The 25,762-nt window shown below is 41.9% G+C and overlaps 1 protein-coding gene across 1 annotated transcript in view; it reads right to left on the bottom strand.

Annotated features, from left to right (window-relative positions):
• The window catches only part of oscp1b (organic solute carrier partner 1b), a 78,730-nt gene that overhangs the window by 38,803 nt on the left and 14,165 nt on the right, over nucleotides 1–25,762 (bottom strand). Inside the window, exons 2-3 of the mRNA XM_087977019.1 lie at nucleotides 4,869–5,023; nucleotides 4,256–4,423 (exon numbers count right to left, since the gene is read on the bottom strand). Coding sequence (XP_087833145.1) covers nucleotides 4,256–4,423; nucleotides 4,869–5,023 — 323 coding nt within the window. The remainder of the gene's footprint in view (nucleotides 1–4,255; nucleotides 4,424–4,868; nucleotides 5,024–25,762) is intronic.

Here is a 25,762-nt window from a genome sequence, read left to right as displayed (position 1 = left end):
CACTTGGTCAAATGTTGAATTAGAAACTGAAAGAACTGCAGATGCTATAAATCAAAAACAAAAAAGAAGTTGCTGGAAAAGCTCAGCAGGTCTGGCAGCATTTGTGAGGAGAAATCAGAGTTAATGTTTTGGGTCTGGTGACCCTTCCTCAGAACTGTGCTGAGTAAAGGTCACTGGACACGAAACTTTAACTCTGATTTCTCTTCACAGATGCTGTCAGACCTGCTGAACTTTTCCAGCAACTTCTGTTTTTGTTGGTCAAATGTTGCCTGATTTCAAGGGCAGATATTCTCACTTGCCCTCTGGAACTTAACTTTTCTTTCTATGTTTGGACAAATGATGTAGTGCAATCTGAGATGAGTGACAGATAAACAGAATTCAAATTATTGCTGAGTATGTGCTGCTCAAGAACGCTGTCAGCAACACCATTCATTAATTTTCTGATGAACCAAAGTAAGTTAATAAGATAGGTATGGATGAATTGGATTATTTGATTTGAATGATTTATTGTCATTTGCATTTTACAGTGAAAATACAGCGAAAAGTTTCAACTGTCACCACAATCCAGTGCCATTTTGAATAGTTTTAGAATAAAAAGATATAACTGAAAGAGAATCTATCTTCCCCTCCGCTGCCTCCACCGTGAATCCTGAGCTGGCTCATGAACACCACCTGTGCCTCCAACGCCAGGCCTCCACGCCACTACCTGCACCGGATGCAGCAATGTGAGAGTCACCACACTTTAGGCACCATCTCTTTGGTACTGGTCTGACCTCATCGATACCACTGCAAGGTCCCGTGCTGAACTACATTCGCCCCAAAACCAGGAGTCCCTGCTCCGCTGCCGCCACCTCGTCAATAAACAAGAATCCCTGCTGCAACCGCAACCAGGAGTCACTGGGGGTTCTGCTCCACTCTAGGCCATGCCAGGCTAGGCCGCCACTGCCTTGCCACGAGTTCTGCTCCAGCCACCCTCCTCTGAAATGTCACTGCCGTCGCCCTGAACACTGAGAGGGTGTCCTTGCTGCTGCTGCCTCTAATCGCTCAGAGGAGTCACGTCCATTACTGCTGACTGCCAAGAGGCTGCTGCCAGTCTGTGCACGACCTGCTCTCGTTGCCATGCCGATGCTTCTGATTAACCTACTACTAAAGCCTTTAAAGAAAAGAAAACCGAACGAGAAAATGAAAAGGACAAAAAAGAACAGAAGCAAAAAAAAGAAGCAAGCAGACGGGTGCGGACGAATCACAGGCTCAAGAGCCCGCATGCAGCCATGCCACTCCGCCATCATCTTGATTAAGTCCTGTATTTGAGGATTAATACTACTACACTTTGGGGATAGAACACACTTGGGCAATTTTCAACATGCCCAAGTAGTTGCCATTGTTGCAGCTGAAACAGAACAGTCTGATTCATGGCATAGCTTGTCCTGAACTGCAAGTCTTCAACATTTGGCTGGGGTATTATCAGAGTGCATAACCCTTGCTGTATCCAATGTAATCAGCTGCTTATTGGTCTCACATAGAGAAAATCAAATTGGCCCAAGACTGGCATCTGTGATGGTGGAGATCTCAGGAAGTGGTTGAAACCAGATCATCCCTTTGTACTTCTGGTTGAAGATGATTGTCAATACTTTAGACTCATTTTTAGCACTTATATTCTGGTTTACCCCATCCATGAGGATCGGAATGATTGTCAAAGCTCATTCTCCAGTTAGCAGTTTAGCTGTTGACCCCAAACACAACTGGATACGACAGGAATGTAGAGGTTTGACCTGGTCTATTCTTGTGGAACTGCTTAGCCGTCGATAATGTGCCACTTCTGCTGTTTAGTATGTTTGTAGTCCTGTGTTTTTGTACCTTCAGCAGGTTGGGAACATATTTTTAGTTATGCCTAGTCCTGCCTCTGCATTGCCAGCAGCTTAATGGTAATAGTAGAGTGAGGGATGTGCCAGGCTATGAGGTTACAGATAGTGGTCAAATGCAATTATGCTGCTGTTGACAGCTCACAGTGCCTTATGGAAGCCCAATTTTGAGTTGTTAGATAGATTCTGAATCTATCCAATATAGTATAGCGCCACACAACATGACATTGAGTGTCCTCATTACCAAAACTAGACTTTTGTCTCAAGACGGACTATGCAGTGGTTACTCCTGCCAACAATGACATGGTCAAAAATCACACAACACCAGGTTATAGTCCAACAGGTTTACTTGGAAGCACTAGCTTTTGAAGCACTGCGTCTTCATCAGATGGTTGTGAAACAGAACCATAAGACACACAATTTATAGCAAAAGATTACAGTGCTACAATGATACATTAAACAAACCTAGATTGTTAAGTCTTTCATCTTTTAGAATGGATTTGCTGGCTTTGGTTCTTTAATATGTAGATTGCAGAATTTCTTTTACGTTCTATTCTTAAGATAATTTAAGGTTTTATAACAAAAGGTGACATCTCAGCACAGACAATGCCTTAAAGGTGTGAGTCAGACCAGTTCTAATTCCAAAGTGGAGTTTACAAATATTATATGGATTCACTGCCTGCACTGACTGCTTGCAGGTTCTGCATTTTTTGAGCAAAATAGAAAGTATCTGCAAATATAATTCGACAAATACAAATTCACCCCATAAACCTATATGTGTGCGCACGTGCAGGAGCGAAAGACAGAGTGAGTGTGTTCTTCGCATCCTGCAACACATTATCAATGAGATGAACACCTCACCAAGATCCTCCCTTCATCTCCACTTCTTGCCTTTAAACAACCACCAAACTTTAAACAGATCATTGTTCGCAGCAAACTGCCCAGCCTTCAGGACAACAACCACAACACCGTACAACTCTGTCATGGCAACCACTGCAAGACTTGTCAGAGTATTGACATGGATACCACCAGTACACGTGGGGACACCACCATCATATAGACAGCAGGTACTCATGTGACTCATTCTATGGTGTCTATCTCATACGCTGCAGGCAAGGATGCCCTGAGGCATGGTACTTTGGTGAGACCAAGCAGATGCTCATGACAATGGATGAATGGACACTGCACAACAATCAACAGACAGTGGTGTTCCCTCCCAGTCAGGGAACACTTCAGCGGTAAAGAATATTCGGCCTTGGACCTTCGGGTGACCAACCTCCAAGGCGGATGGCAGAGGCTGATAGCCATGAGGATGGCCTCAACCTTGGGTCATGTCACACTACAGGTGACCCTCTCATTCACACTCATACACACACACACACGACTATGCCCCAACACACTCGCACAAACACTTTACCAAACTTGCACACATGGAAACACACTCTGATGTGTACTCACACTCATGCACACTTTGGAAATTCCACTTTGGAAACAGAACCAGTCTGCCTCAAGATTAGTCTGACTCACACCTTTAAAGCATTGTCTGAGCTGAGATGTCACCTTTTGTTATAAAAGCTTAAATTATCTTGAGAATGTGATTTAAAAAATGTTTTGGGATTTACATATTAAAGGACTGAAACTTGCAAATCCATTCTAAAAGGTGAAAGATTTAACAATCTAGATTTGTTCAATGTATCATTGTATCACTGTAATCTTTTGCCATAAATTGTGTCTTATTGTCCTGCTTCACAACCATCTGATGAAGACACAGCGCTTCGAAAGCTAGTGCTTCCAAATAAACCTGTTGGACTACAGCCTGATGTTGTGTGATTTTTAATTTTGTCCATCCCAGTCCAACATGGATATGGACAGATGTATCTGCAACAGGTAGGTTAGTCAGATTTAGGTCAAGTAGCATTTTCGCTCTTGCTGGGTTGCTCATTGCTTTGCCTTACCCTCTAAGATTCCCTCCTTGTTTCAATGCAAAATTTGCATATTTTGCTAACTTCTCTTTTAATTCTCTGCATGGCCTCACAATTTTGTGTTAAACCTATTCCCACAGAACTACTGATCACCCAACTTGCTTTAATGGTCCCTGACAACCAATTTTGTGAACTTTCCTTTCTGCTCAGTTCCTGGGTCCCTCCCTTCCTGCTCTCATTACCCATCTCCTCAAAATAATTCGATCCTTGACCATTTTTCCAAAGCTTTTGCATGTTGTCAAGTAACCTGTCCAGAAACAGTCCTCCTCACCATCTGTCTCCGTAATTCCTGATAGGTGGTTCACATAATGACCCTTGCAGCCAATATGACGTGACATTTTCAATTCGCATGCCTGGGCCAACACCGGCCTCAGCCACACCGACTTCGAATCAAGTGAAGATAAAACCCACCTCGATCAGCTGTCGGAATATCTCATCTACCTGGTTGAGAATGCTTGGCGAGTCACGAATAAATTCCTTAACTGCATCCATATGATTGAATGTGACCAATAAGATGTCTTTGGGCCTTGGACAGAGCAGTACTTGGTACTTGAATGCCATTGTCATCAGGTCATAGAGCTGGAGATTATAGAGAAACAAAGCTCAGATACTTACTGCACATTAAATTACATGAACAATATTCTTTTCTGGAAACAAGTATCACCTTGGAATTATTTTATTCTTTTCCCACCCCTTCAGCTATGGACACTTGGCATTGGCGATCAACGGCATCATCCATATCTTTTTGTGAAGGGTGAAGTAGGGCTAGTATTTGAGCTAGCATTGTGAATTTTCATCGATTGCACAGTTGAGGGCCTGACAGATTATCCCTGTTTTTTCCTATAGCAATATTTAATACTCAGGTGTCAAAAAGAATGAACAGTGATTGCTCCCAACAGCTTTGTCTGATCAATGTTGTTAGAGGAGACTAGAAACCATTTGTATTTACATATGTTATAACCAAAATACTCCCATATTTCTCCAAGGATTAAATATTGCAATTATATTGAACTGATCCATTCACCTTGTCCATGCTGGCCTGATTAAGTCTCATAATGGAGGCATGAGCCAGCCGATCAAACACTGTTCTTAGGGCTTTCTTGGAATACAGTTCTTGGGATTTGAACAATTCCTCCATGAACTTCTTATTAAACATAGTGCTGATAATGTCATTCATTACTAAGAAAAAAGAGAAAGAGTTACATATAATTTAATGAATAATTCATCAGAATCCTTTATATTGATGTACTAGATAGAGGAACTGCCCAAGGTAGAACTCAATCACATGTAGCTAGAACTAAGACCACAAATGTAATCCTGAATCAGTCCTGAGTTAATTGAGCTGGGCTCAGGGTGACAGTAGGGGTTTGCCCAGTATAGTTACCTGATTACAATATTTGACTTGATAAAAAAAGGTGCATGTGATAGGAACAAGAACAGCTAGTGGAGGAAAACTATGAATCTACACAACAGTCATCACTTTACCAAAGTGCAGTGATTGGAACCGGGGGAACTTGTCGACTACAAGATCCTTGATTGGGGTTGTTAACTTGGGCTGACCAATATAAACAAGGGCGAGGGGCAGCACGGTGGCTCAGTGGTTAGCACTGCTGCCTCACAGCACCAGAGTCCCAGGTTCAATTCCAGCCTCGGACGACTGCCTGTGTGGAGTTTGCACATTCTCCCTGTGTCTGCATGGGTTTTGCTCCAGTTTCCTCCCACAGTCCAAAGATGTGCAGGCCAGGTGAATTGGCCATGCTAAATTGCCCGTAGTGTTAGGTGCATCAGTCAGAGGGAAATGGGTCTGGGTGGGTTACTGTTCGGAAGGTCAGTGTGGACTGGTTGGGCGAAGGGCCTGTTTCCACACTGTAGGGAATCTAATCTAATCAAAAACAATAAATAAATAAATAAACAGGGGAGACTCTGCCTTATGAGTGGATTCTGCCTAATGTGGTTTGCACTTTTTTTTACTGTGTATGCACTGTATCTTGTTGTGTAGGTTCTGATTGAACCGTGTTTCCATTGTGTTTTGTGCATCTCTGGGATGAGTTATTTTTGCTGGGGGTGCTGGTGTGTGGGTTTCCTTTTATGCCCTGTTTTCCAGCTGTTTGCAATGTGTTTTTTAGAGGATTGCTAAGTGGTTTGCTTTATTGCTTCTGTGTATTGCTTTTCCTGCTGGTTTTGGGGGGACTTGAGATATCTGTTGTTGGGACCCTTTTTTTGTAGTTTTTTTGTAACTGTTAATTGTTAGTGTATCACGTGTTTGTAAATTTGTATAACGTTGAATTAAAAAAACCGGGAAGCAGGCGAACTGATGGCCTAGTGGTATTAGCCTGAGACAATTTATCCAGAAACTCAGCTAATGTTCTCTGGACACAAATTTGAACCCCACCATCGCAAATAGTTGAAGGTGAATTAAATGCTTTGAAAAAAATATGTAATTAACAATCTGCAAATGAGTATTAAACAATTGCTAACGTTAAAAAACTATATAAGCAGAGGATAGGGGCCCTCTTGGGGCATAGAGGTAGTGTCCCTAGCCCTGAACCAAGGAGCCCAGGTTTAAGTCCCACCTGCCCCACAGGTGTGTAATAACATTTCTGAACAGGTTGATTTGGAAAATTAGGTTCTGTTAAATAAATTATAAATAGGGAATTTAGAATCTCCTCAGTTCAGGGGACTGAGCTGGCTGGCCGCAGCCAATGTACTGTGCACAAGTAAATAAAGCGGACTTGGTGACAAGATACCAGCCTCTATGCAGTTATTTCACAAAGGAAGGAAATAAATTGGAGAAATGAATGAACACTTAAAAGGAGGTGAGGAGGAACAGTACAGTGACACAGTCTTGGAGCTCAGGCAGAATTCACATTCACATCCACCATTACAGGTTTGAGAATGTGTTGAGCTGCTTTCCTTGCAGGCCTTTAAGGGAGTTTGGTGACCAGAAAAATAACCAAAATGCTGTATCCACAGGTTGTGTACAGTAGACCAAACAGAGAGTTGGAAGTATATTACCTGCCAGGAAATATGTGCGAGACTAGCATAAGCAAGACATAAAACCTCCCTCACACTTATTACAGTTTTTTTCAGGAAATGTCAAAACATATATCATAAGAGCCACACTTTCTGTTTTAGTCTCCTGCGGCTCACATGATGCATTTTGTTTTGGTAGTTCAGGTTTTACCTAGACACAGAGTCTTTGATCAATGTTAAGTTTGGGTCACTTATGATGACTTCTGTGTCGTGCTGCACTCAACCTGGTGAGATACCAACCTTTGCAAATTGCGGGGGGGTCAAGTGGATACAAACATGCACAAAAATTCAAAAAGCTTGCTTATCCACCCTTTTTTGATCCTACCATTATGGAAAAGAGAAACAAAACTGTTATTCGCAGACTGTATTAATATCAAACCAAGTATACATTATTACAGATGCTGGAAATCTTAAACAAAAATAGAAAATTTAAATACTCAGCAGGTCAAGAGGGATCTGCAGCAACAGAATTTTCAGGTTGACTATGTTTCATTGGGATCTGGAAGATATTGGCGCAGGACATCAGTTACCAGGAGCTGAAAGATCGAATCATTCTCAAAGGCAGCCATGGGTCATAGAGCACTGAGGGCATGCACACTCTGATGTCAGCAGCCCATAAGGTCCAGTGGTCGAGAGTGCTTGCAGGGGTGGGTGAGCAGGATGTTAATTGCATTTAAAATTTCATTTTAAACACATTTTGAGGCCTCTCCAGCATAGCTTCTGCTGTAATCACTTTCAACCCAAGTTTGACCCATATTAACACTGTCAGTATCCTGGAGTAAATATCTATTTAAATGCAGGACCTTCGCTGTTTCTTCCATTCCCTTCTTAAAAAATCTCTATTTAAAGGGAATGGACTGTCCACCATTATCTATTGCAAGGCCACTGAATTTGACTGCCACCTTGATTGAAATTCTTCACACCTCATTCCCTGTGAGGACTAAATTCCATTTTCCAATTTCTCTTTAAGTGTTCTGAGAATGCCACTTTCAACAATTATGCTTCCAAAATATCTTCCCTTTTGCTCAACTAATGATTCCTGTCCACTGCTGTTGATGGGTCTCTCCTCCATTTTTTGCATTTCCACGTCACCCATATCAACCCACAATTAACTTGAAGCCACAACACACAAGGAGACCATTAATTTCTTAAATCAGTGTTTCAATTGGTAAAACACAGCAGGCATAATTAAGCAAAAGCTTTTTCAAAATGAATTCTACTGCCATTTTGATTGAAATTCTTCACACTTCATTCCCTGTGAGATCACAAATAATTTACTTCTATCAAGCATGCACAAAGATAGAATTTTTAAATCCGGTTACTACTCATTTACTGCATCTCCAATCTTGATGGTGGATTTAAATTTAACAATGAATCCAGTGTTCATTACTACAGCATTGCATGACAGGCTTTCCTCGAACGTGAACTCCTGAGCAACTGTTACTTTAAGCTAGAGATTCCACATTCTGTTTGACTCTGAATATAGTATACTGGAAATCACACCCCACTATTCCACGAGTTGCCACATACGACTGATTTAAGCTCTACAATAAAAGAAACTCACACCAGGTTTCACCAATAAAATGTAAAATAAAAAAATTATAACAAACTTATCTACAGAACTGACAAGACCAAGAATATTGTGAATGAAAAATAGGCATAAATTCTGCACTTGAGCCTAATCCAAAAGAGATTGAATGGGGTGACGTTTTCAGTTCCTTTTCGGTTTTTGACAATTATATCACATTATTGTTAACCATGACCATCCTCAATTTGCTAATCAATTGGACCTGGCTCTTGTTTTGACTTAGCAGTCATTTTTGCAAATGATTTGAGTGACTTGCACAATCAATGCACAAACTGATTTTGGACAGTTACTTTCTTTTCCCCCAAACAAATGGGGTGTCAGTGTGAATCCCTGAAGTATAAAATCCAGTGCCAGGAAAACAACACGCAGTGGCACTCTCTCTACAATTGTAAAAAGAAAACTAATAATCCAAACATCCATTTTCCGGCTTACACTTTCAAGTAAAATGTGTAGTTTTTGCAATTCATTTGTAAAGAATTCATTGTATCAATGATTTCAACAACTCCTAGATCCTGTTAAATGAGTATTCTTTTGCAGATCCATTTAAAAATGTCATCTCCTTTTGTAGGCTCCCTCCTCAGAGCCCCACACAGCCTGCTCAAAACCCGACCCCTGCCTGCAACCTCCCCCCTTTCTCCATCCCTTCCTTCTAACCTTCACCTTTGTACTGTTGCCTTCTCGACCACCACCATTTGCCCTCCTTGAGACAGTTACTGTAACAGTGCAGCCACCGTTCCCTAAGGCAGACAGCTGCACTGACAAAGAGCAGCTCCTAGCTCCCCATCACAGCCTTGACAAGAGGTTGTCCCCTCACCAGCCTCCCAGAGAGGGCTAAAGGCAGGTTGGATTCTATTGCCAACTGTCTCACTGCTGACAAAATTTTCCTAACTGCTCACTGTCCCTCCAATCACAGGATGTTTCTTTCCAGCATTTAATGTTCATATAGGTTCATAATGATCCATAATGGAACCAGCAAATGGAAAACAATCAGCCAATGACTGGTGGTACAGCCACTCTCCAATATTGTCCATTTTACTAGAGGGGAAGAGGAGGAAGGTAAGAGGGTGGATTTTTAAAATTAATTTGTGAGATGTGGGCGTTGCTGGCTGGCCAGGATTTTATTGACCATCCCTAGTTGCCCTTGAGAAGGTATTGGTGAGTTGTCTCCATGAACCACTGCAGTCCACCTGCTGTGGGTTGACCCACAATGCCATTAGGAAATGAATTTTCTGACTGGTCAGTCTGGCGATTGAATTTTCAAAGGTGTTTTGAGGATTACAGGGGTGAATTTGCCTGTTTGCCAAAGTGTAATTATATTGATGCTGTGCAGTACACAACAGATCATAAAGAATCTTAACATGTACTTGCTGAACCCTAAGACTCTTATCCCAGCAGCTGCTGACACATTGTTTAAGTATATTAATGACTTGCTTTATCACATTTCTTATAGCTGTAGAACTTTCATCATGTTCATACTGTTCACATTTGTGAAATATATATCAAAGAAATAGCTCAATAACCTCCCATTGCTTTGTGTTGCTGGTTAAGTTCATAAGACATGGGGCAGATTTAGGCCATTTGGCCCATTGTGTCTGCTCCGCCATTCGACCATGGCTGATATGCTTCTCACTCCCATTTTCCTGCCTTCTCCTCATTACTCTTCAACACATTACCAATTAAAAATCTGTCTAACTCCTCCTTAAATTTACTCACTATCCCAGCATCCACAGCACTTTGGGGTACTGAATTCCACAGATTCACAACCTTTTGGGAGAAGCAGTTTTTCCTCAACTCTGTTTTAAATTTGCTACCCCTTATCCTAAGACTATGACCTCTAACCCTAGAATGCCCTACAAGAGGAAGCATTCGCACCACGTATATTTTATCCATACCTGTTATCATCTTAAAAACCTCAATTTGATCTGCCCTCATTCTTCAAAATTCCAGAGAGTATAGGCTTAAACAGTTCAATCTCTCTTCATACAACAAACCCCTCATCTCTGGGATCAATCTAGTGAATGTTCTCTGAACTGCCTCCAATGCCACTACATCTTTCCTCAAATAAGGGGACCAAAACTGTGCATTATACTCCAGGTGCGGTCTCACCAATGCCTTGTATCGTTGCAACGATACTTCTTTACCTTTATATTCTATTGCCTTTGCTATAAAAACCAACATTCCTTTCACTTTCTTTATTATCTGCTGTACCTACATGTTAGCTTTCTGTGACTCATGAACAAGGACACACAGATCCCTCTGTACTCTGAAGTCTCTCAACATTTAGATAATAGCTCTCCTTCCCATTTGTCTGACTAAAATGCATGACCTTGCTGTTATCCATATTAAAACCCATCTGCCACATTTTGGCCCACTCTCCTAAGCTATCTATATCCATTTGTAGGGATCTTATTTCCTCACTGGAATTCACCATCCACCTATTTTATGTCATCTGCAAATTTGGATACAGAGCCTTCTATTCCTGTATCCAAGTCGTTAATGCATCTTGAAAATAGCTGGAGTCCAAGGAACCCTGGGGCATCACACTAGTTACTTATGGCCATCCAGAAAAAAAAACATTTACTCCAACTCTCTGTCTTCTGCCCATCAGCCAGTCACTTATCCAAGCTAATAAATTATTCCTAATCCCATTTGATCCAACCTTGTGAATTAACTTTTTGTGCAGCACCTTATCAAAAGCCTTCTGGGAGTTCAGATACATTACATCTACAGGATCCCCATTAACTATTTTGCTTATTACATCATCAAAGAACTTTAGCAAATTAGTCAAACATGATTTGCCCTTCATAAAACAATGCTGACTCTGATGGATAGTGATTTGACTTTCCAAATGTCCTGATATTGCTTCCTTGATGATTGATTCCAACACTTTCCCACCAACAGATGTTAAACTTGCCACATATTGCCTCCCTCCCTTTTTGAATAAGGTGTTACATTAGCATGCTTCCAATTCACTGGAACTTTTCCCGTGACAAGAGAATTTTGGACTATTGTCACCAATGGATTCACTATCACTGCCACCACTTCTTTTAATACCATTGGATGTGGGCCATCAGGCCCAGGGGACTTGTCTGCCCTCAATCCTAATAGTTTGCTGAGTACCTTTTCCCTTTTGATGTTGATTGTTCTACTTTCTACCCTTTCTATAACCTCTACACTTTTTAAATAAAATTTAAGGTTTTATAAAAGTGACAGAATTATGTTTGCAGATACATTCTATTTTGCTCAAAAAACACACAATCTGCAGGCATCAATCCATGTAATATTTTGTAAATTCCACTTTGGAATAGAACCAGCCTGACTCAAGTTTGGGATACAGACAGATTCTGACCTCTCAACATTAATGCATTGCCTGAGCTGAGATGTCACTTTTTAAAAATAAAATCTTAAGTTATCTCAAGAATGTGACTTAAAAGAAGTTCTGGAATTTACATATTAATGAACCGACATCTGCAACCCATTCCAAAAGATGAAAGACGTAAGAACAATCTAGGTTTATTCAATATATCATTTCAGTTGCATGACACTGTAATCTTTTGCAATAAATTCTGTGTCTTATGGTCCTGCTCCACAACCACCCGATGAAGGATCAGCACTCCTAAAGCTAATGCTTCCAAATAAACCTGCTGGACTATAACCTGGTGTTGTCTGATTTTTAACTTGGTTGTTGAATCTCATGTTGATTTTTCACTTTGTTCAAAATATGTGGGGCAATGCTGACAAACCAGCATTAATTACCTAAACCAAATTGCATTTGAGCAGGTGGAGGTAAGCTGCCTTCTGGAATCACTGCCATAACTTTGTTGTTATGGCGAATATTTCCAGGATTTTTGTTCGGGCAGATTGAAGAAATGGTGACGTAGTTTCAAGTCAGGATGGCATACAACTTGTGTCCATCTGCTTACACTTTGTTCTTCTAAATTTATTTTAAATTCATTTAGGGATGTAGGATGAGCCTGCATTTATTGCCCTTCCCCAAGTAGAGGTCACAGGTTTAGAGGATTTTGTAGATGGTACGCATTGTTGCTAATGTTGGAGGAAGTGAATTTTTAAGGTAATAGATAATGTTGATCATGTGCATTGCTTTGTCTGGAATAGGGTTGAGCTTTAAGTGTTCTTGGAGTTGCACTTAACCAGACAAATGGACAACATTTTATCACAGTCCCATCTTGTGTCTTGTAGATTTGAGGTGGGCAGGATTTGAGGATATAGGAGGTGATTTACTTGCCAAAGAATTTCCCTTGGAGGGAGGACAAGGTAGATTTACAAAAATGATACCTGGACTTCAAGGGTTAAGTCTATAGGAATTAGGTAGAGGAAATTTGAGGCTGAAGATTCAATTGTTGAAATACATGTGAGAACCAGAGACAGTCAAAGAGCTGTACAGCACAGAAAGAGATCTTTCGGTCCAACTCGCCCATGCAGACAAGTTTATCTTAAATTAATCTAGTCCTATTTGCCAGCATTTGGTCCATATGCCTCTAAAGCCTTCCATTCACATACCCATCCAGATGCCTCTTAAATGTTGTCATTGTACCCACCTTCACCACTTCCTCTGACAGCTCGTTCGACACACACACCACCCTCCACATGAAAAAGTTACTCCTCAGGCCTTTTTAAACTCTTTCCCCTCACCTTAAATTTATGGCTTCAAGTTTAGGACTCCCCCATTCTGGCAAAAAGACCTTGGCTATTTACCCTTTCCATGCCCCTCACAATGTCTAGGACTAGGAATTAAATCCTGTGAAGAGAATTTAAGGCATTGGGGTGAAAATGAAAATACAGAGTATCAAGATCATCTTTGGATTGTTACCAAAGCCATGCACCAATTGGCATAGGATTGTGCAGCTTAAACTTAACACTCAAAAGAGTAATTGAATCCCTGCAGTGTAGAAACAGGCCATTCAACACACCAAGTTCACACCAACCCTTCAAAGAGCATCCCACCCTGTTACCCTATCCTCACATTTCCCATGGCTAATCCACCTAGCCTGAATATTCCTGGACGTTATGGGCAATTTTAGCATGGCCAATCCACCTAACCCACGTATCTTTTGACTGTTAGAGGAAACCCATGCAGACATAGGAAGAATGTGCAAACTTCACACAGACAGTTGCCCAAGGCTGGAATCAAACCTGGGTCCCTGGAGTTGTGAGTCAGCAGTGCTAACCACTGAGCCACCAAGTCACACACAAGAGAACTATGAGGACACTAATTAATAATTGGCAATGATGGATTTGGAGACCTTATCTAATGGGTTGATAGTGGATAAGCAGTGGTTCGTATTTAAAGTTTGCATGCATGGATTACAACAATTATTAATTCCTGTCTGGCACAAAATTAAGAGGAAAGGTGCTTCAACAACGGGTAACAAAAGAAATTAAGGATATACATAGATATAAAGAAGCAAAATTGCCAGAAAAAATAGTAAGCCTGAAGGTTTGAGGCATTTTGGAATTCAGATTTGAAAGCGGATAAAAAAAATTGATCAAGCGGGAAATAGAAGTATGAGAATAAAATTGTTAGAAACATAGAAAATGATTATAAATATTTCTATAAATATGAGAAGATAAATGGATTAGTAAAGATAAATGTAGATCCTTCACAATGAGAAACCCATAAACTTATAATGGGGAACAAAGAAACAGCAGAAGATTGTATATAAACTTTGGGGTTTGTGCCTTCACAAAAGAAGCTACATATAACCTCCTAGAAATGTTACAGAAGCAAGGGTAAACTGAGATGGCAGAATTGAAGGAAATCAGTACTAGTAAAAAACTGATGCCGGGGAAATGAAAGGGGCTAAAGGTTGACAGATTCCCAAGGGCCTAATAATCTACATTCCAAAGGGAGTGGTCCTGGAAATATCTGATGCATTGGTGGTCATCTTGCAAAATTCTGAGACTCTGGAGTAGTTCTTATAGATTGGAGGGTGGTAAATGTAACTAGGAGGGATAGAAAAAAAACATAATTACCAACCAGTAAGCTGAACTTTAGTAGTGGGAAAATGCTAGAGACTATTATAGAAGATGTGAAAGCAGAACATTTGGAAAGCATTGATGGGATTGAACAAATAGGAGAAAGTGAGGACTGCAGATGCTGGAGACCAGAGTTGAAAAGTGTGGTGCTGGGTGGGTGGGGGGGGGATTTGGGGGAGGGGCGCTGAGAATACGATAGGTATTGTGGTTGTGTTCGCCGAGCTGGGAATTTGTGTTGCAGATGTTTCGTCCCCTGTCTGGGTGACATCCTCAGTGCTTGGGAGCCTCCTGTGAAGCGCTTCTGTGATCTTTCCTCCGCCGTTTGTAGTGGTTTGAATCTGCCGCTTTCGGTTGTCAGTTCCAGCTGTCCGTTGCAGTGCCCGGTATATTGGGTCCAGGTCGATGTGCTTATTGATTGAATCTGTGGATGAGTGCCATGCCTCTAGAAATTCCCTGGCTGTTCTCTGTTTGGCTTGTCCTATAATAGTTGTGTTGTCCCAGTCGAACTCATGTTGCTTGTCATCTGCGTGTGTGGCTACTAAGGATAGCTGGTCGTGTCGTTTCGTGGCTAGTTGGTGTTCATGGATGCGGATCGTTAGCTGTCTTCCTGTTTGTCCTATGTAGTGTTTTGTGCAGTCCTTGCATGGGATTTTGTACACTACATTGGTTTTGCTCATGCTGGGTATCGGGTCCTTCGTTCTGGTGAGTTGTTGTCTGAGAGTGGCTGTTGGTTTGTGTGCTGTTATGAGTCCTAGTGGTCGCAGTAGTCTGGCTGTCAGTTCGGAAATGCTCTTGATGTATGGTAGTGTGGCTAGTCCTTTGGGTTGCGGCATGTCCTCGTTCTGTTGTCTTTCCCTTAGGCATCTGTTGATGAAATTGCGTGGGTATCCGTTTTTGGCGAATACATTATATGGGTGTTCTTCTTCCTCTTTTTGCAGTTCTGGTGTACTGCAATGTGTTGTGGCCCTTTTGAACAGTGTCTTGATGCAACTTCTTTTGTGTGTGTTGGGGTGGTTGCTTTCGTAGTTCAGGACTTGGTCTGTGTGTGTGGCTTTCCTGTGTACCTTTGTGGTGAATTCTCCATCACGTCTAGGAATGGAAGTTGGTTGTCCTTTTCTTCCTCTCTAGTGAATCGGATTCCTGTGAGTGTGGCATTGATGATCTGGTGTGTATTCTCTATTTCTGTGTTTTTAATGATTACAAAGATCACAGAAGCGCTTCACAGGAGGCTCCCAAGCACTGAGGATGTCACCTAGACGAAACGTCTGCAACACAAATTCCCAGCTCGGCCAACAGAATCACAACAACGAGCACCCGAGCTACAAATCTTCTCACAAACTTTGAATACGATAGGTATCGTATTCCCAGCGCCCCTCCCCCAAATTCCGCAACCCCACCTTTTATCTCAGCCCGCTTGGCACACCAGCCTCACTCCTGAAGAAGGGCCAATGCCCGAAATGTCGATTCTCCTGCTCCTTGGATGCTGCCTGGCCTGCTGCGCTTTTCCAGCACCACACTTTTCAACTCTGGGATTGAACAAAGCCAACATGAGTTTACGAAAGGCATATCATGCTTAATAAATCTTCTGCAGTCTTTTTTGTTTTTGAATAAAGAACGAGTAGAAAAGATTAGGGAGGACCAGTGGTTGTGCTGTAATTGGATTGTCAGAAAGGTTTTGATTTGGGTTCCTGATAAGAGGTTAATGGGAAAAATTAAAGTACATAGGATTGGGGTAATATTTGGTATGGATTGAGAACTGATTGACCTACAGGAAACAGAGTTGGAATAGCTGGCAGTGACTAGTTGAGTATCACAATGAAAAGTGCTTGGACCCTAGATGTTCCAAATATATATAAATGACCTGGCTGAGGGAACTAAACGTAACTTTTCCGAGTTTGGTGAGGTCACAAAAACTAGGCAGGACTGAAAGTTGCGAGGGCAATGCCAGGAGGCTTCCAGATGATTTAGACTTGTTGAGTGAATGGGCAAATACATGACATACGGAGTGCAATGTAGCTAAATGAGAAGTTATATACTCCTATGAAAAAGAGAAAGGATGAGTATTATTTAATGGTGTTCTGGATTAGTGGTACTGGAAGAGCACAGCAGTTCATGCAGCATCCAAGGAGCTTCGAAATCGACGTTTCGGGCAAAAGCCCTTCATCAGGAATAAAGAAGGGCTTTTGCCTGAAACGTCGATTTCGAAGCTCCTTGGATGCTGCCTGAAGTGCTGTGCTCTTCCAGCACCACTAATCCAGAATCTGGTTTCCAGCATCTGCAGTCATTGTTTTTACCTCGATTATTTAATGGTGGTATGTTGGGAAGTGTGGATGTACAAAGGGTGTCCTAGTACACTAGTCAATTAAAGCAGATGCAGCAAGCAATTTAGGAAGGCAAATGGTAGATTGCTCTTTCTTGCAAGAGGATTTGAGTTCAGAAGTCAGAATGTTTTACTGCAGTTATGCAAGGCTTTGGTGAGACCACACCTGCAGTATTATGTACAGTTTTGGTCTTCCCCACCCCAAAAATGAGTTACTTGCCGTAGACTGAAAGCTGAGGCAGTTCACCAGGTTGATACCAGGGATGGCAGGATTCCAGGAGTGTAGTCAAGAAAGAAAGATTCACATTTCACAAACTTTCACAAGCACTGAACATCTCAAAGTATCCTCTAATGAAGGAAATGCAGCTGCCAATTTGCAAAGCGCTGCTCTCACAAAGTGCAATGCCAACCCCCAGGATTTAAGTAAATTAGTTGAGAATTAAATATCAGCCAGGATACTTGGGATACATGCCCTGTGCTGCTGCCATTACTTTTTTTTAATGTTGATCCGGTTTGGGTAGCCTTGGTTTAATATCTAATCCTGAAGATGCACTTCTGATAATACAGCACTCCTTCAGTACTATACTGCATATCAGCTTTAATTTTTGTGCACTGATTTAAATCCGGGCAGTTCTGGCTCAGAGGTGAGGACACCATCAGTCGAGCCACAGCTGACAGTGAAAGCTGTACAAGGTGTTCTTCCAATATAGAGACCCGATAAAAAGGAATTTGTGACAAATTAATGCAGTGCTGCTTACTTTCTAGTTTAGAAGTATAATTCATTGAAACATACTAAATTCTGAGGCGAGTTGTTGAAAAGATTAATGCTGCAGGGACCTTTCCCCTGGATGGAGATATGAGAACAGGGATCATAGTCTCTGTACAAGGGGTTGCCATTTTGGATTTAAAATTTTTTCCATTCATTGAATTTGAACCTGGGTGCTCTTGTGTTGAATACATTCAAAATTAAAAATGAGAGATTTTTAGATTCTAAATTGATCAGGGAACTTGGGGATCAGACAAGAATGTGGAATTGAGAATCAGTAATTATTGAATGGCAGACCAAGGTTGAGGGCAGAATGGCTTACTCCTGTTGCTTGTGTGAGCTGAGTCATTGGGGCAACAATTTCCAATTTGACAACATTTATATTAGACAGTGGCTCCTGGCAGAGAATCCCCATTTTATGAAGACAAGTGGACTGTGATCCAGCAAATATGATAACAATATTCAAACATGAAATGACCTTGGCCTGACCTCATTATATTTTAATAATGCTGCACGTGGCACAGTCTATCATTCAGCCAATGTTAAGATAAGATCTTTCACCAGCTTACCAATTCCCAGCATTAAGTCTGAGGCCTATGGGATGCCCATAACTACCAACATTTTAAATAGATTGCAACGTCTACCTGCAGGAGAGGGAAAAAAATGAGTTGCCATATAGCTGACATGTCATTTTTTTCCAATATTTGTACATTTTCAGGAAAGCAGAAGAAAGGAAGATTCTCTTTTGCTTTGCTGGGAAGGAGGACAACCATCATGAAAGTTTCCATTCCACAATCTGTTTTTCACCTGAATGGACAACAGGATCACATTGGAATGGAATAAAGACGAGCATGAGCTGAAAGTACCAAAATTACACCAGGCTTTCAAAAAATGTTTTGTTAATAAGTGTGTAAAGAGCATCCAGCTGTAGCAATTCAGTTGTAGCTTCATTGCAGTGATACAGGAGGTTAGATACGTTTATAATGAAATATGTACGTGCAACTTTCAGGAGACAAGAGTCGATTAAATGTGGAGCTGGAAGAGCACTGCAGGTCAGACAGCATCGGAGGAGCAGGAAGGTTGACGTTTTGGGTCGGGACCTTTCATCAGGACTGGGAATGGGGAAGGGAGCTCAGAAATAAATAGAGAGAGGAGAGTGGGGTGCGGGAAAGGTGGATGGGATGGTGATAGGTGAATGCAGGTGGGGGTTATTGTGATTGATCAGTGGGAAGGGTGGAGCCGATAAGTGAGAAGGAAGATGGACAGGTTAGTTCAGGTGAAGGAGGTGGGGAGGAGAGGGAGGTATGGATATGGGATGAGTTTGGGGGAGGAGCGATTTTGAAGCTGATGAACTCTGTTCAGGCTATTGGGCTGTAAGCTCCTGAGGTGGAATACAAGGTGTTTCTCCAGTTTGCATGTGACCTCATTTTGACAAGAGAAATGAGGCCCAGGATGGACATGCTACCAAGGGAGTGGGAGGTGGAGTTGAAATGGCTGGCAACAGAAGGTAGTGTTGGTTGGAGCGTACAGATGCTCTGCAAATGGGTCCCCGAAGCTGTGTTTCATCTCTCTGATGTAGAGATCACATTGGGAGCAAAGGATGCAATAGACCAGGTTAGAAGTCCAGGTGAACCTCTGCCGGATTTGGAATCACTATTTGGAGCCTTGGATGGAGGTGAGAGGAGAGGTGAAAGGGTAGGTGTTGCACTTCCTGCAGGCAAAGGTGCTGTGTGGAGGAGAGGTTAGTGGGGAGTATGGAACTTACAAGGTGGAATGTTAAAAGATTAAATTAGAATATCTCTCTGGACATTAATGTAATATTAAAGGGTTAAACTGCACTGACTGAACATCCTAGAAGTGAGTGGGAACAACATTCATGCAGGAATGCAGATGCTTCCAACTCCATTTAGACAGTCATTTGCTACTACTATTATCAAATCAAACTATCATTCAGTGCCTTCCATTCAGAAATGCTTTCATAGCCATCCCCCGAAGCTAGGTATATCATACCTACATTGTCTTAGGAATCACTGAGTCAGGAAATTGTTTCATAATGATTCCCCAGGATTAGGGATTTACATTTGCACTATCTCCAAGGATGATCTCACTCTACCATTGTATCTGGGGTAATATGTGACTGTGGGGGAGTGGCCAGAGTATCGGCACGGTGGCACAGTGGTTAGCACTGTTGCCTCACAGCGCCAGAGACCCGGGTTCAATTCCCGCCTCAGGCGACTGACTGTGTGGAGTTTGCACGTTCTCCCCGTGTCTGCGTGGGTTTCCTCCGGGTGCTCCGGTTTCCTCCCACAGTCCAAAGATGTGCAGGGTCAGGTGAATTGGCCATACTAAATTGTCCGTAGTGTTAGGTAAGGGGTAAATGTAGGGGTATGGGTGGGTTTCGCTTCGGCGGGTCGGTGTGGACTTGTTGGGCCGAAGGGCCTGTTTCCACACTGTAATCTAATCTAATCTAATCTAATCAGTGAGCATTGCTAACTAACCTGGATAAAGGGGATGTGCTTTTTTTGTTCGGGGCCTCTTTGACTTGACTTTGCACACCTGCGAAGAGGGTTAAAGGGGGTCACTTAGCTTGTACAGGCTTTAATAAACTTTAACTGTTTGTAGTAGTTGGTGTGCGTGAATTGCATCTCGTGTGTGAAACCTCGGGAAAAGAATCTAACACATGGTGGCAGCGATGGGATTCCAACATACACGGAGCTTCCAGGGGGACTGATTAAGCAATCATCTGAGTGCTCGTTGCATGAAACAGATGGGCCGACAAGGTAAGCTTCACCTTGATCAATCTCTCTCTGTAAACCTACTACTCAATCAACCCCTCATCTCCTGGGACTTGGTGGTGATGGAATCTTTGAGGTAACTCGCACACTTGCACACCTATGAGCCGTTTTGCACAAACAAGGGTTTTAAATCGGGGTTAGAATCCCAGGGTCACATCGGAGTTAGGTCCCCAGGGTTTTGATTGGGGTTAGGGTCTCCATGAGAAGTAACGTGAGAAAGGTGTTTATGTTCTCTACGGACACTAGGTTTGAGGCTACAGAGCATAAAAACAATTAGAATTTGGTACTTCTTAAAATTATTGCCTTTGTTCCTACAGCTCCCCTTAGAAGTACTTTTAGGACAACATGGCATCACCGGGGAAAGGGGAAGAAAGTGGGGCTGGTCCACTCAGATCCCAACAGTAAAGTACATTGACTGCCAGGGAAGCTTTGTCTGGGTTTTTGTTGTGGGAGTCTCAGTTTCTGGGCTGTGTTCTGGAGAAGGGGAGTGGCTTGGACTGTGGCGCCATTTGGCCCATTGCAAGGGTTTTCTTTTTTTAAATGTAATTTCGTCGAGTGGATGAAAAAAAAGAGAAATGCTGAAATTAAGGTTGTACTAATATTTGGGTCAAGGGGGGAATTGTGCCAGGCTGAGAGTTTGATATTTAAATATTTTGGTTTGCTGAAATACTGGTTCAGAAAATCCTTTTTAGTAACTGTTTTGCCTTATCTGAATTAGGATCTCAATTCAATGTGTTTTGTGTACTGTGTAATGGGGCAGATTTTGTTTTTACATTGAAATTGTACAACATTAGGTCCTTTTCAAAATTACCAAACATGTAACCTTAAAATAAATCGATTGAGGGCCTTGAGCCACGATTTGTTTGAAATTGTACAACGCCTGTTTCAAAAAACTATTGTGTCAGTAGTCTTAGCCAGATGAGAGTATTGTATTATAATATCTTTGCTGCAGCATTTTTAATACAGAGAATTCACCAAAAGAAGAGTGCATTTTTACTTTGATATTTTGTTAAGATGTTAGAATATTAGAACTTGAAGCTGAGCTGTTTAGGTTCTTGCCGTTATTGTTGAGACTTCATTGACCCCGTTCACATTGCAAATTCAAGGAATGTTGAAATAGGTAGACACAATTTAGCGTAATTAAATGTGTGATTGTCTTCATACTGATATCCATCTTGGCAAGGAAGCATTGAGGGAAAAAATGCAAAGCTACTTTCAGCAGCTAACATTGTCTCTCGAGTTTCTCCATTCACAGGTAAAGCATGCCTTTGGACCACCGTTCAGCCCTCCACAACCTGATCCAACAGATACAATCTGCTCCTCAGTCATGAGTATGAAAAGTGAAGAAGCTAACAACAGTGAAGAGGAGGTCGGTATGCTTATCGTCAATGGCCTTCCTACAAACATTAAACGGTGGGGGGCTTTACCTTTTGATCATTTAAGGGATATGAAGGTTCACTGATCAAGCTAACATCAAGACAGCCAGTTGGCTTTGTTACATTTAACAGCAGAGCGGGAGCAGAAGCAGCAAAGAATGCTGCATTCACCTAGCCGGCTATCATTCAGTGCCTTCCATGCTTTCATAGCCATCCCCTGAAGCTAGGTATATCAAACCTACATTATTGTCTTGGGGAATCACCGAGTCAGGAAATCGTCTGCATAAAGTTTCCTCAGGATTAGGGTATTTACATTTGCATTATCTCCAAGGATAATTTCACTCCACCATTTATCCTGGGGTAATATGGGACTGTGGGGGAGTGGCCAGAGTATCAGTGAGCATTGCCAACTGACCTGTATAAAGGGGATGTGCTTTTTTCGTTCGGAGCCTCTTTGACTCGGCTTTGCACACCTGTGAAGAGGGTCAAAGTGGGTCACCTAGCTTGTACAGGCTTTAATAAACTTTAACTGTTTGTAGTAGTTGGTGTGCGTGAATTGCATCTCGTGTGTGAAACCTCGGGAAAAGAACCTAACAAAGGGAGTCACGGAGTGAACAGTCCCTACAAAAAGTAGATGGGGTGGGTCAAGGAATATCATTTTGGAGGTGTGGTCTGACTGTAGGTGGCGAAAATGCCGGAGGATCGTGCATTGGATTCGGAGATTGGTGGGGCGGAATGTGAGGACCAGGGGGATTCTATCCTTATTGTGGTTAGGAGGAGGGGGTTTGAGGGCAGAGGTGCGGGAAATGGAGAAGATGCAGTTGAGGGCATTATTAATCACAGGAGAGGGGAAATTACTGTTCTTGAAATAGAAAAACATCTGGAATGTCCTGGAGAGGAATCCATCATCCTAAGAGCAGAGACAACGGAGGTGGAGGAATTGGGAGTATGAGACTGAATTTTTGTAGGGGCGCGGGGGTGGAGCAGGGTGTGGAAGGAGGTGTAGTCAAAATAACTGTGGAAATCGGTGGGTTTGAAATAGATGTCCGTATTGGGTTAGTTGCTGGAGTTGGAGGAGAGGTCCAGGAAGAGGAGGGAGGTGTCAGAGATGGTCCAAGTGAATTTGGGTGGAAGGTGTGGGTGAAGTAGATGAAGTGTTCAAGCTCATTGTGTGAGCACAAGGCTGCACTGATACAGTCACTGATGCATCAGAGGAAAAAGTGAGGGATGGCACTGGTGTAGCTGCAGAAGAGGGACTGTTCCACGTATCCTACAAAGACGTGGGCATAGCTTAAACCCATGCGGCTGCCCATAGCCATCCCTTTGGTTTGTAGGAAGTAGGAGGAGTCAAAGGAAAAATTGTTGAGGGCAAGGACCAGTTTTGCCAAGTGAATGTGTGTTGGTGGAGGGGGGGCTGGTTGGACCTGAGAGAGAGGAAGAAACAAACAGAGGCCTTTTGTGTGGATTGTGTCCCGAACATAGGTGAGGAGTTCCTGGACCAAAAGGGAAAAAATGGAATCAAGATAAGAGGAGATGAGTGCAGTGGGGCAGAAGCATGCAGAGACAATGGATCAACCAGGGTAGTCAGGTTTGTGGATTTTGGGTAGGAGATAGAAAAAAGGCTGGGAAACTGGAGATGCTGGAGATCAGAGTTGAAGTGTGTAGTGCTGCAAAAGCACAGACGGGCAGGCAGCATCCAAGGAGCAGGAGAATCATAAACCCTTCATCAGGGGAATTATCAAGTTGGAGGCAATGGATGGGAGATCTCTCAAGGTGATGAGGTTGTTGCTCATCTGGGAGATGATGGTTTGGTGATGAGAGGTGGGGTCATGATCAAGGGGACAGCAGGAGGAGGTGTCAGAGTTGGCGCTGGCCTCAGTGATGTAGAGGTCAGTATACCATAATACCACCATGCCCCATTTTGTCTGCGGGTTTAATAGCAAAGTTGGATCAGAAATCCCACTGTTTTATAATCCACTTCTATTTTTAAATTTATGTTTACAGACATCACAGTCAGCCTTGTTCTCCATCAAGAATGTCAAAGAATCTAATATAAATTTAACACTGGGCTAACATAACAGATTTTGGTTTTCAACATGTGTACCATGCATCAGAAAGCCTGCACTGCTTCCAAAGATGCAATCTCTCAACTGGAATGGCATGATGTTTCTCTTAAGTCTATTCTAGGTGACACTGGTGATGCCGCATGAAATTACAATGGGTCTCAGTGTTGTCACTTCGTGACAAGTGGGACCTCACCAAAGCACAAGTGCTCTCATCTCCCGACTGCTGAGAGTCAGACAGAATGGCTATGGACTTCCCTGTGCAGTAGCTCGCTGGCATGAACAGTGCATTATCTCTGTTCTACTTTCAAGCTAAACAGTGAACAGGATTTGATTTCTCATGACCATCAGCCCTGCCCTCTTCCTCTAAGAAACAAAACAATAAAGTCCAGGGCTGAGGGGCTAATACTCTCTCTACAATCTTATGTACCTATTTAGAAGGAGAGCTGAGGTGGAGCAGCACAGGATGCAACTACGCAGCTAAACAAAACAAAGTACAATACCTTGTTGTCGGTCTGCCTCTGGCCACTCATCTACAAGATGCACAAGAAAAAAGTGAATGACTTTTTAAAAAGATAATTATATTATTTACAAGCTACTGTAGCCTGATGATAATAATTTCATGCACTACTAATGAAGAAATAAATGTAAAATAAGGTTTTTTTGCAACACAGAATGGCACTTATTTTTCTTTCACCCACCTCATCCTTCAAAAAAAAAGCTGTCTTCTTTCCATTGATCTTACTGAGCCTGTAAAACACTTTGATTCATAAGAAACTTTTTGGGACATGCATAAGAGAACTGAGACAAATTGAGCAATTCAGAACCCTGGGATTTCAGTGTCAAATGAACTTGAACTGTGAAAAACACCAGCAGTCCAATTCTATGCCGTCCTTCCAAAACTAAAGGGAATCTGGACAGACCATTGGAGCTGTGTATGCAACACTTTGCTGATGCACTGGTGTTCAATTCCTATTTCACTCTCCATCCCAATCATCCAATATTCCAATCCTCTGATCTTCACCAACCGTCCAGCTCAAGCAAACCTGAACCTCACTTATTGAACTCATTCCAGTTTGCAAATACTTCACTATCTTCACTCACATAATCTACCCAACCTTCTCCATTCACACACCCAAAATTGTAGCTTATCATCCGGCTTTCCCCACATACTGCTCAATTCCATCATCATTAGTTGAGCCTACAATTTGCCATCTTGACCCTAAATCCTCACTATATCAGCTGTCACTTTGAAAAGCTTCCTTAAAGGCTTGCTCTCCAATTATACTACAAACTCCTTTTCTAAATACCCTGCATGGCTTTGTGCAAAAATCTTGGGAATGTTTGTGTTCTAAAGCTGCTACATAAATGCAAGTTGTTGATGACGCTAGTTAGAAGTGCTTCAATTTTGATCTAATACTGGAAGCAATTAAATGGGGAGGAGTCAAAGACTAACACAACATTAAAATGTACTGAACGATATCATAATTACACAATGTGGCAGCATTGCTTAAAAAAAAGGAAGGGATGTAATTTCTGGACAATCAATATTACAAATTGCACCAAAGTCCACTGAATGTGCTTCAAGAATGAAAAGAAATCAAAAGGCTGATGTTAGATTGAATGATATAAAGTTATTTCAAAAATAAGAGATAAATATGAAGTGATACACTTTGGTAGGACAAACAGAAAACACTTCACTTTTTCAAAAGTAAGAAATTGAATTGATATAAAAGAAGCATGAAGAACCAGATGAACATAACATTAAAAGTAACATCACCGGTCAGCAAAGGAATTAAAATGAAAACAAATCATTTGGATTTGTTTCTGCGGGTAGATATTTCCTAATCAATCTGTTCAGAGGTGGCATTAAACAACTTAGGATATAAAAAAATCAAAATTAGTGTTGTCATTCTGCTTATTTTATGGGGCACTGGTCAGGCTGCACCTATTACATAGTGCACTGCTTTTGTTTCTTTT

The sequence above is a fragment of the Chiloscyllium plagiosum genome, unplaced genomic scaffold (genome assembly GCF_037043375.1).
Source record: "Chiloscyllium plagiosum isolate Xiang-an unplaced genomic scaffold, Cpla_swu_hap1 HiC_scaffold_30, whole genome shotgun sequence".
Taxonomy (NCBI): Eukaryota; Metazoa; Chordata; class Chondrichthyes; order Orectolobiformes; family Hemiscylliidae; genus Chiloscyllium; species Chiloscyllium plagiosum.
This window is presented reverse-complemented; position numbering and strand designations above follow the sequence as displayed.